Raw genomic sequence first — 11,678 nt, forward strand, 5'->3', positions numbered from 1 at the left:
GCTAAGTTAGCTAAGTCACATGGTTAGCATAATTAGCATGTTAGCATGCTAGTTAGCATTTTTTGCAAAACTGCTAAAAATGATTAGCTAAGTTAGCTAAGTCACATGGTTAGCATAGTTAGCATGCTAGCATGTTAGCATGCTAGTTAGCATTTTTAGCAAAACTGCTAAAAACGATTAGCTAAGTTAGCTAAGTCACGTGGTTAGCATAGTTAGCATGCTAGCATGTTAACATGCTAGTTAGCATTTTTAGCAAAACTATTAAAAATGATTAGCTAAGTTAGCTAAGTAAAATGGTTAGCATGCTAGCATGTTAGTATGCTAGTTAGCAAAACTGCTAAAAATGAAAACATTAGCTAAGTTAACTAAGTTAAGTATTATCCACCTATTTAACCGTTCAATCATTCCAACTATATTAAACCTTATCTACCAAGCAAATCATTTAACCATATAAACTATCCACCTATTTAACTGTTCAGTCACTCCAACTATATTAAACCTCATCTACCTAGCAACCAATATAGTTTGTTTTTAAGCTGTATGATATTTTACATCATATTTTTTGCATTTTCATGCACTGTATTTCCTTCAGGAAATGCTTTTCTAGTTCATATTTAGTGTACATAGTGTTCTCAATGTATCATACTACAAATATAGGATCAAGACATATAATGAACCATTATCCATGAAATCATTTATGTAAATCTTCTAGGTATTCATATATGTATGTATTTGATCCTTCAGTATTCATTTATTGCTTGCATTTTAATGCGCCAACTTTCTTTGTATGAACTGTACTAGAAAGAGTATTCAACACAGCTATGCAACAGTAATGGGGGAGGGATTAGGTGTCACAGGTGACTACCTGGGCTTGAAGAAAAAGTACAAGGAAGTAAAAAGGGAAAATCCCGGATAGGGCTATAAAAATACCTTTCAGTGCTCCTTCTCACAGTATGATGTTGCAGGCCCACCAAACTACTGCTGCCTCTGATTTCTCTTATCCCTGGACTTGCGCTGAAGATACATGGAAAGCCTCAGGTTATGTACCCTAACCTTACTGACCATCATTGTGATCCTCAACACCTGCATTTTGTCAACAGAATCAGGTAGATATAATGGCACATTTACATATGCATTTCATGATTATGATATGATCTATGATGTGTGTGTGTGTGTGTATGTGTGTGAGAGAGAGAGTGTGTGTGTGTGTGTGTGTGTGTTTTTCACCTAAAAACATTTTTTTTCTGTTTCCTCAATGCAGCAATTTGCTGCCTCTCCTACTCCAAAAGGCCAATTCGGTGTCAGAAGCTGAAAGGATACACAATGCAGGATATCAACACCTCCTGTGATATTAAAGCCATCATGTGAGTTATCATGTTAATTATTAAGTATGACTGCAGCTATACACAAAAAGCACCAGCAGACAAAGTGAGCCATTAGTATTACAGGTTTTAGTTTAACTATGAACTATTAACTATGATAGAAAACTGGTGTCCTTAAAAGTTGGATTTTTCCTCATTTTTTTAATTAAGGTATTAAAAGTCAACTTTAGCATGTGTATGTACAGGGTATGTAAACTTATGAGCACAGCTGCATATTAGAAATAAGATCTGTACCTGCTGGGGCTCTTGTCTGACAAGTGTTTTGCTCTCTCTTGCAGTTTTCACAGTGTTACAGGAAAGTTAATCTGTGCAAACCCTGAAAAGCCATGGACTCAGCACAGAATACAGTGTCTGAAGTGAGTAGTTTTTAATTTCAACTCATTTGTGGTCTGTAATGGATGCCACCTAGAAAAGGAAAAAAAGCTACATAGCTCAATGGTTTACTCTTTCAGTCGATCTGTGAATAACTTTTCTTTCAAACTTCAAACTTCAAACTCACACAATATAAGTACTGTGAAGCCAAAGTAAAGTTTATTCTAAAAGGAAAGTAGACAAATGTGTCAGTCAATTGGCTCTCTACAACTGTCATATTGATAACACTGAACAATGATTATGGTGTAAAAATGTTGTTTGCTAATATTATATTTTCTCAGGGAGAAAGCAGCAAGACTGTCTTCATCAATAATTGGCAAAAAATGAATTAATCCACCGGATGCTTTTCAAAATGGCAGTATGCAGAAGAGATTAAATACCGATTCGGGTCCAGATGTGCTATTGTAACCTGTCCCACCCAATCATTCTTCATCTTAGCCAACACCTTTACATGGAAGAAGATCCGCTGCCCTTATATTCTTCTCCAACAGCTATTCACACTGAAACAGGGTTGTTTTGAAAAGACGTATTTGTTCTTTTGTATTTCAATGTTCTTTTTTATGAACAGAAAGTGTATGCCAGATGGCTTTTGTAATGACATAGTGCCATACCATATCATGTGAAGCTATTGATGACAACCTGATCATTAGTTAGGCCTAGTTTGTCTTTAAAGATATGTGCACAATGTAAATGGAATACTGTGTTACCGTGACATCTAAACAGTGATTGATTCGTAGATTATATTGGCTAGTAACATAAGAATTTCTGCCATGTGTTCTTGGCAGTTGCCATTATACATTTAGATCAAAAGACTATTTACCATGTTGCAATGGTATGCCTCTGTACTGCTGTGAATTCTTAGTTGGCATACAGTTGTGTGGCATGGCATGCATGCCAGGCTTGTGCAAAATTCCAGAATTTAATTCAAACTGGCTCTTAAATTCCAATTCAATTCTTGAATTTCACTTGCATTTCAATTGAGGTAGCAAACAGGAAGCAGAATTGCAATTGGAATTGTGCACAACCCTGATGCATGCAGTTATAAAGTTGAAAGGAATCTAACCAGTGGATCTTTTAGCATATGAACATTCATACCATTATGGCTATCAACGGCGCAAAGGCTTAAAACTGAATGTAGAGAGTATGATAGATATGATTAGATATTTACAATTAGCTTTGCTTTAAGCCTGTTTGAGAGACATATATTGAAGGCATTGATAAGTGTTATTGTGCAAGTTTCATGACCATTTTAATGTGTTATTGCACTGTTTATCTCAGTATATCTGTATAATAAAAACTTTATGTGAAAACTGCATATTGAACTGTTATTTTCCCACCAGCATTTCATAACATCACATGGCTTACACATGGTAATCTCTGCTTGGAAGAAACAAATGCTCTATAATAGCCTATTTTACAACAAAAAAACAAGATGCTCACAAGATGAGGATATTACAGTAGGTAGTTGGCATTCTATCAGGAAGTGGAACATTGGAGCAAACCAACGCCTTCTAGTGGGTATTAAGAGAAAATGCATATGTGTAAGAATGTCAGATATGGGTCTCTACCAAATCCATGGCCTTGACTTTTCTGCTAACAAATGGAAAAACAACTGATTGTAGATTTTCAATGATAGCAGTCAACAGTTAACTGGCTCTGAGAATGCATTGTCTTTGGCAATAGCCTGTCAGATCTGGTCATTCTCCCTTCTCTGAATCAAAATGAAAATAAATTTGATTAGCAATTTTGAGTCATGAAACTGCTAAAAGTGTGGAAACATTACTACAAACAATAATCTAGTTGGTTGTAGCTTCACTACAATTATTCTAGTTTTAAGAAATCATATACACGTTTTCAGAATGTTTCGCGCTTCATGCAAGTAGCTTATGGTCAAATCTATTTTTAATAAGAACATTTGTGGATGATCCATAGTCTTCCTTGGTCCTTTACCAGCCCTGATTATGCAGCCTCACTCCTGACAATAACTGAAGGGGAAAAAACAACAAGATGGACATTTGGGGTCTGTTGTTATGTGCAGAGTGAGATAAGCACAGTGCAAGTGATTTTTTTTTTTTTTTAAAAACTGCATTTCCTCAGTTCAGTGAATTGCTATCTAGGGAGGATAGTGACACCTGGTGGACACCAATTGACCAATTTCCAGAGTGTATGAAAACCATGTAACACATCTGAAGAGTCTCTACAGTGCAGAGAATGTGATTATAATCAGATATGATATGAGACAACTCAGAGCTGCATAAGATAAATAAATCTATGAATAAATGAAATGCAACGGAAGTGACAGATCTTGCAGATCAAGTCCCAGGATGTGAATGTTATCGATTTGTCGTTATATCGTATATATAATTATTTATTGGTTTTGGTCTTTTGTATGTCATATTTATGAGCTGTATATGATATTATTATGATGGAGTGCAATTGTTGGCTCACTTCCCTATACTTTGCATTTGTCTCCATATATTGTCTATCAGCTTCCTCACCTCAACTGCCCTCACTCAGCTTTGCTTTTCTCTACTTTCACCTCCCTGTGCATCAGGGTTGGGTCAGATTACTTTCAAATGTAATCCATTACTGACTACAAATTACATGGCAATTTTTGTAATCAGTAACGTAATCAGGATTACCAAAAACATGTAACGTAATCTGATTACTTTAGGATTACTTTTAGATTACTTCAATAAATATGCCCCTAAGTAAAAGACACCACCACTGAATTGATGAAAGAATTCTCATTCTATTTTTCTGTTTATTATTTCATTACATCTAAGAAATCTCTTTGCTCTGAGTAAAGCATTCCTGTGTGAATTAACTGATCTTTTCTTCCAAAAATCTTAATGTAGCCCCTTGTTTTAGTGTTACCATTTACTTTGAGGTCACCAGGTCCCATTGTCTGAAAAACACCCAAAACTAATACATTTCTATAGCTATTCTCCACTTTGGGGGGGTATTTTGGTGGTTGAAATTTCCCCCATCCCATAATTGATCACTTAGTCATCATGGATGTGATCATGGATCACTATTCTCCAAACATGCACAACTCAACTTAACCTTTATAAGTGCACACCTGGACAATGAATTTAGCTTTTGCTGGATTTTTTTGACCCAGGGACATGGCCTGAGATTGAATGACACCATGTCCATTTCAATTGTGGGGGTGAGAAAATTATTCCTTTGAGATGTTTTTCAACCAGGGGGACCTGGTGACTTTCTCAAAGTAAACGGTAACACTAAAACAAGAGGCTACATTAAGATTAGGAGGAAAAGATCAGGCAGTGTGCCGAGAGACCTGCCCCAATAGTAAATAAGTTAGTAATAGATACTCTTTTGATCCCGTGAGGGAAATTTGGTCTCCCAATCCGCGAATTAGTGAAGCACAGTGAACACACAGTGAGGTGAAGCACACACCAACCCGGAGCAGTGAGCTGTCTGCTACAACGGCGCTCGGGGATCAATGAGGGGTTAGGTGCCTTACTCAAGGGCACTTCAGCGTGGATGTGGGCATGGGAGAGCAGTGCTCAACCACTTCCCCCGCCCACATTTTTTCTACTGGTCGGGGATCGAACCGGCAAGCATTGCTTGCATAATAAAATGTAATCAGGTAATCCCCAACAATGTAACTGTAATCTGATTACACAATTTTTTTATTGTAATCTGGGCTGATTATAGTTACTTGATTTTTGTAATCTGATTACGTAATCCAGATTACATGTAATCCGTTACTACCCAACCCTGCTGTGCATACATGAAATGTCTTGCAACTTTCTAATAATTTACTTTACAAGACATACACAAATGGAATCATCTGCAACAGCAATGGACTGTCACTTTTTAAATATGCTGATGACATGGTTTTGGTGGCTCAGATGACCACTCCCTGTCCTCATACAAGCATGCAAACAGCATAATTAATTGGTTCAAGGAGCTCCCTGCAATTGAACATCATAAGACCAAAGAGATGTTTTGCGAAGAGAGCAGGGCACCTGATTCCCTCTCTCCAAACCTCTCAGACTAGAGAGGCAGGTGGTGGAGATTGAGGTCTTTAAATATCTGGGCATAGAGAACGACCACTACCTGTCCTTCGTCCAGAATGCTGATGAGGTGTATACAAATCTCAACAGTGCATATTTCTACTGAAGAAGCTGAAAAGACAGGACATTGTAACAGCAGTTTACCAGTCACTTACCAGACACTGATAACATCCTGATGTAACTTAACCTGACCCTAGCCAGATAAATTTCGCTCCGCCTAGCTCCACTCATCCATCTGGAACCGATCCATTGAAATGTTGCTTCAGAAGGCTGGACCTAATCAAAAAATGCTTGCATATGATTGAATAAGCCACTTGTCCGTCATCTATTGACGTGCTACTTCAACCACTCTCATCGCTGCCTGCCTGCGTGACGCTGATAACAGTCTAGTCGCTTCTACGCTATGTCACATCTATGAAACTCCCGCCCTGCGTCCTGATTCGCTAAACCATAAAGTTGGTTGGAGAAATCACTCTCAATGGAAGAGGTTCCAGATGGATGTGAGTGAAGCTAGGCGGAGCTAAGCGGAACGACATTCATCTGGCTAGGGCCAGGTTAGATGTAACTTCCTTTCAGAGAGAAAGTGGGGGGGGGAGCGAAGAAAAATCCTCAAGTATGCAACTAAAAAAACAGGCACCTCTCAGAACAAACTCAGGTGGAGAGAGGCAGAAAGTCATTACGATTCCTCACATCTGCTTCACAACTCCTTTCAGCTTCTCCCATCAGGCAGACGAGCTCCCCACACAGCAAAAGGACTCCGCGGCGGATCCGCCGCGGATGTATGACGGCATCCGGAACGGACCCGCGAAACGGACCCGTATCGGAGTCCAGATGCTCTCAGGAACGGATCCGCTACGAAGGCGGATCGCGGACCCGCCGTGGCTCCGCGCTGCATCCGCCCCGCATCCGCGATTAAAACCTTACCTCCGCGGCGGGTCCGTTTGGGACCCGTAAATTGATACATACATCCGCCGCGGACCCGCAACAGACTCATAAAGGCTCATCTGGCCCGGGTCCGTTTCGGACCCGTTTATCTCATTTTCAAAATTCCTTCTGTTCTTGCTGTAGGATTAAATAGGATAAACTATAGGATAAAAGTAAAACTATCACTAGGCCTAGCCTAGGCTACTACAGCAAGATAGGCCTACGATTAGCATCGCCTCGTATTTTTAACTTAACAATACTATCAATAAACCTAACAGAAAAGGTTTAAGTCAAGACATCAATTTACTGTACAAACGTGATCACTACTCAATGGAAATATAAAATGGACATTTATGGAAAGTTACAGGTTATAAGCTATTCTGTTTTTGTTAAGTAGCCTACGTTGCCTAGGCTACTCTACATTAATTTTGAGGTCAAAACCTAATTTAGTGCTTTATCAGCCTAGGTCAGTGCAGACATGAAATATTTTATCTAATAGGCTACAACTTCAATGAAATGCTGCGCTATGCACATCTAAAATATCAGAAAATGAATAACTGGTGAATGACAAGAAGTTAAATAAAAAGATTGTTTAATGCTTATTTCTCCATAATCCATTTGTGTGGATGGAGGCGGAACATGTCTCCTCGTTGCCCGATCCACCGCCAGTTGAAACACCTAATTGCGTGCTTGGTGACCTCAACGTCCGTGGCTGACCGTGTCACCATGTTTTTCCTCACAGCACCTGTAATCAAACAGACAGATATGTTTATGTTTATGGTATGTAGCATCCAAAGCCAAGTATGCTTACACAATACAATATATGAGATAGGTATTAAGGAGATTAAATTTAAAAAGAAACATGACTTACAAAGCTCCTCTGTTCGCTGCACGTTGAGGGCTGGTGTGGGGGTGGAGGGAGTTGAGGAGGGACTGCCATTCCTGGCCCATAGTGAGGTGGGCGGTGTGCGAGGGGGAAAAAATGTATTAAATGGTAGTCATCATTGATAATAGACATGGGGCCTTTCTATTCACTAATATTTCAGAGATCAGTCCCTACCTTGAGTAACTCTCCGTATGTTAAATGCGGGTGCAGGTGCAGGGAGTTGAGGTGATCTGTTAACCATGGTAGGCTGAGAGCTACAGGGCCAAACAATGGCAAACAAAAACAAATCTCTGGTCATACTGGACATGAATTTGTATGTTTCAACATTTTGGTATGCACTATCTATATCAACTCCATGGATGGATTAACATTGAAATCAATGTGTTTCAATACAATCTGATAATAATGAATTAACTTTTCAGGCAATATTGCATGAATGCAGATGTTTTAACTGACAAAATATTTGGCTGAGATTTTGAAAGTAATGTATGAAGTATGCAGAAAATCTGAGATGGTAATGCAGATGCAATCTGTTGATTTGAAATAGAGTGACTACTGCTGTGTTAATATAGATGGGGCCACTGTATTCAATTTTATTTCAGAGATCAGTCTTTACCTTAACAGTTTTCTCCAGGTTGAGGGGTAGTGACTCGGCTGCCTGGCACTCGGCAAGATGGTGGAGCTGGAGGAATAGATACAAGGAGAGGGGAATGTCTTTAGCACTAAGAATGTTAACCATATCTCTAATATTAATATAATGATTTAGTTATTTCAATGTTAAGAGATTATTACTTACTTTGCCAGTGCAATTGGCTTGGGCTTGAGGCTTCAACTGATATACCAGGCGAGTTGGAAGGTAGAGATGCAAAGTCACCATTTACTGGCTCTTCTTCACTCTCATCAGAGTCCCCGAAACGATGGCTGTTAAATAACCATATCATTATGGTTATTGCAATCCCAAAATTTCCAAATATACATATAGTACAAGCATCTCTGGTCTATTTTGGAATGCTACGGGAATGTGTTCACATTACATTTTAACAACCCAGAAAGTATCTTCATCAAGCGAACCCAACAGAGGCAATCATAACGTTAGATAAAAGTTGATGCTGCAGAACAAACAAAATAGAAGATGGGGACCAAGTTCCATACAGTTAAGTTACGTTAGCATAATAAATCACAAACAGACGCCAATACCCATTAGTTGTCTGAACCGACTTAAACAGTGATTAAAATGCCGAGGCTTTCATTACAAAGATGGCAGAAGGACACTAAAGTTACGTATGAGACCAAACTTGGCAAAATGCAAACGTTAATGCACAGCTAGCTAGAAGCTAGGGCTAAACCATTATCAGTGAGTCAACATGCTAAAGTTGTAGGTAGCTTTCATAGCAGACGAGTGCTTCACTGACTTCATTGACTGAAATACCAGTGCCAATGTATCAGCTTAATCAAGGATTGCATCGCAAACGTGATCTCAAACATATATATGTATAATAGACATTAGCAATAACTTATGCAATTGCGCTTAGCAGCATGCTAGCTATCGATAGCAGCTGTATGCCGCTAGCATAGTAGCACTATGGACTATGGACAACAGCAACACATTAACAGACAAGACCAGACTAACGTTACATAACAATGTGTGTTTTTTAAATCACACTACCATAACATATTCTGCCGAAATTGCTAACCCATTTTAAATCAAATAGGCTACAGACTCATATGAGCATCACAGCTAACAATAACGTTAACTTAGCCTGTTGCTCAAAATTACAAACGTCTGCACTAATATCAAACAACGTCATTACAATCAATAAACATGATAAGTATAAAACCACAAAGGCCAATGTTTAGCTATTGTGAATGTCGCAATATATTAATACATATCACTTACTCGAGAGGGTTCAGCGCAACCGTGTCCCAGCAAAGAAAATATCCACTAGTATGACTCTTCTCGGCTCTTGGTGTACAGTCATATTCAACCGTTACAGTACAGGCGCGTCCGCGCCCGCGGATCCGACATGGGTCCACTCAGGACCCGCTGTTTGACAGTAGAATTTACGGAGCCGCCTGGAGGCGGAGCTGATCCTCTGTGCGGCACCAAAACGAATGCGACAGTCACGCGGGTTTGGCGACTTGAAGGCGGATCCGCCTAGGAGTCTACTGCTGTGTGGGTCCTTTGGCCAAAAAGCAAACCTACGCAAACTTTTTCTTAGCCTATACTTCAATACAGATTTTAAACAGACTTATTTGTTTATTATTTGTTTTACTTTAAAGAGAAACTATATGCAGTATTTGCAATTTCTTCGCTGTTTTCTGCTTCTTTTTCGCTGGCTCTGTCATGACGAATGTCTGAGAAACTCCATCGCTACCTTGTTCTACCCGGTGCCTGGCGTGTATTTAAATGCAGTAAAGCAATTTGTTACACGTTTATACTTCCTGACACTGAGCAACGTCGGCCTGCCAGCCCAAAGTTGCAAGGGTTTTTCCGCTCACAGGCGCTATAGGGGAAGCGAGACGGCCACCATTCAACCCGAAAAAAGTCATATATCCATTCCAATGACTCAGAAGCTGTTAAGTTAAGGTAAATTAAGCTAAAAAACCTGTATATTAAGCAAAAAAACCTGCATTGTTCGCCTTTAACCCAAGCCTATATAAGCTTCACACCTAGCCAATTTTATGCCATTATGTGATTTGAACATTAACTGATTTGCAATTAAGGTGGCCAACACTGCAGGGGTAATGATGGCTATAGGAAAGACATCATAAAGTATTGTTTGGAGACAAATGTTTATGTAAACATCTATGTTGCCTGACCCGCCAAGCAGCTCCGCCTCATCAGAGGACTGCACTCTCAGGGTGCTCTTATTTTCTGCAGTAGTGCTTCATCAAAAGCTAAAAATATACTTGGCTTTGTACCTCTTTCAAAGGCTCACCTAGAGCTAATTTCCTCTTTGTGGCTCATTATCTAGTGCTAATTTCGTCTTCCTCTTTCCTCTTTGTTTATCTTGTTGTCTTTCCGACTTTTTTGAAGAGGATGCTGGATCACTTGCTCATTTTTATCCAAGTTCAGAGCTGGATAACACCACAAGTCAATATTGCTGAAAGGGCAGGGCCTAAAATGGTGCTATCCTAATTGTAAGAGATTCTCTTGTGTAGGTTCGGATCAGCACAACGATTTCATGGGTTTGTCCTTAACCTTGACCTTGGCCTATAGACCCCTTCAGGGGCGCAGGAGATATTTTCATGGAATTGTATGATCTCATATAATCTCCCCCCCCCCCCACACACACAAACACACAAGTATCACTCACTGTTGTGCAAATAAAGGTACAGTCAGGGATATTACACGATTTCAAGCAAATAACATTTTTTGTCACATTCGGCAATCATCTCACGACCGCTAGAAGCCCATTCCATGATTAGCCTAAACACAAAAAAACACACACAAAAAAAGCTCTCTGTAGCAAGCTCAGACTCTGGTAACAAACAAAGTGGGTATTTTGTGCTTTGATTTATTTGTTTATTTATTTGTATGTGAGCTTAATTTTCACGCACATAACTTTTGACCAGTTTGCCCAAAAATGAGGTATTGTTGGAATCCTTGGACCAAGCCAAGTTCAACGTATCCCTATGACGCCATCCATGATGGATTTTCCGCCATATTGTATTTTATAAAAAACACTAAAACGTTTTGACAGGTCACAATTTATCCGATCTTCCCCGAAATTGGCACAGATCATTTTCAGCCCATGCTTTATACATACATTACTTTCTGGAGCAATTGTCCAAAGCGCTCGCCTATGACAACCAATCAAAATTGTCTGTAAAGCCGCCAAATAGGAAGTGAGCTTGTATCTCAGCAACCCTTTCATGTATCAAAACCAAACTTCATATATGTACTCAAGACCCCAATTGGAGGACACTCAATACATTTGGTGACCTTTGACCTCTAGGGGTCGCTGCAATTAGCAAAAATGCATTTTGGCTTGCAACTGTTGATGTGTTTGGAATTAAAACAGAGATGCTCTTCAGACTAAGCCTTATATGTCTTGCTTTTTGAAG

General features: G+C 39.4%; 2 protein-coding genes and 1 long non-coding RNA gene across 5 annotated transcripts in view; 1 reads left to right on the forward strand and 2 right to left on the reverse strand.

Annotated features, from left to right (window-relative positions):
• gorasp1b (golgi reassembly stacking protein 1b) overlaps positions 1–1,019 on the reverse strand; it is a 41,253-nt gene extending 40,234 nt beyond the window's left edge. The window contains exon 1 of one of the 2 annotated variants that reach the window (XM_076290522.1): positions 931–1,019. The gene's annotated coding sequence lies outside the window, so the exon portion shown is untranslated. The remainder of the gene's footprint in view (positions 1–930) is intronic. The other variant, XM_076290523.1, reaches the window with a different exon arrangement.
• Positions 943–3,069, forward strand: ccl20b (chemokine (C-C motif) ligand 20b). Its single transcript, XM_076290525.1, has 4 exons — positions 943–1,106; positions 1,262–1,364; positions 1,661–1,738; positions 2,036–3,069. The coding sequence occupies exons 1-4, from the start codon at positions 1,025–1,027 to the stop codon at positions 2,079–2,081; spliced, it is 309 nt and encodes a 102-aa protein (XP_076146640.1). The 5' UTR covers positions 943–1,024; the 3' UTR covers positions 2,082–3,069.
• A 4,282-nt stretch (positions 3,070–7,351) lies between these two features.
• On the reverse strand, positions 7,352–9,769 carry LOC143131688 (uncharacterized). Of its 2 annotated transcripts, none has more exons than XR_012988173.1 (6): positions 9,508–9,769; positions 8,407–8,531; positions 8,227–8,292; positions 7,785–7,864; positions 7,596–7,666; positions 7,352–7,469 (listed from the first exon to the last, which is right to left on the reverse strand). It is a non-coding gene; the product is annotated as an uncharacterized LOC143131688 (long non-coding RNA). The 2 variants fall into 2 exon arrangements; XR_012988174.1 differs by lacking the exon at positions 9,508–9,769 and adding an exon at positions 8,645–9,468.
• Between the last annotated feature and the right edge of the window lie 1,909 nt (positions 9,770–11,678).

Source organism: Alosa pseudoharengus, unplaced genomic scaffold (assembly GCF_046254945.1).
Source record: "Alosa pseudoharengus isolate Yale_2024_CS ecotype anadromous, Long Island Sound unplaced genomic scaffold, YU_APseudo_1.1 YU_APseudo_1.1_scf_18, whole genome shotgun sequence".
Lineage (NCBI taxonomy): Eukaryota > Metazoa > Chordata > Actinopteri > Clupeiformes > Clupeidae > Alosa > Alosa pseudoharengus.

Coding starts and splice junctions, on each gene's coding strand:
- ccl20b (XM_076290525.1), top strand. CDS start 1,025: ATGGAAAGCCTCAGGTTATGTACCCTAACCTTACTGACCATCATTGTG. Junction 1,365..1,660: donor TGTGATATTAAAGCCATCAT/GTGAGTTATCAT, acceptor TCTCTCTTGCAG/TTTTCACAGTGTTACAGGAA. Junction 1,739..2,035: donor CACAGAATACAGTGTCTGAA/GTGAGTAGTTTT, acceptor ATATTTTCTCAG/GGAGAAAGCAGCAAGACTGT.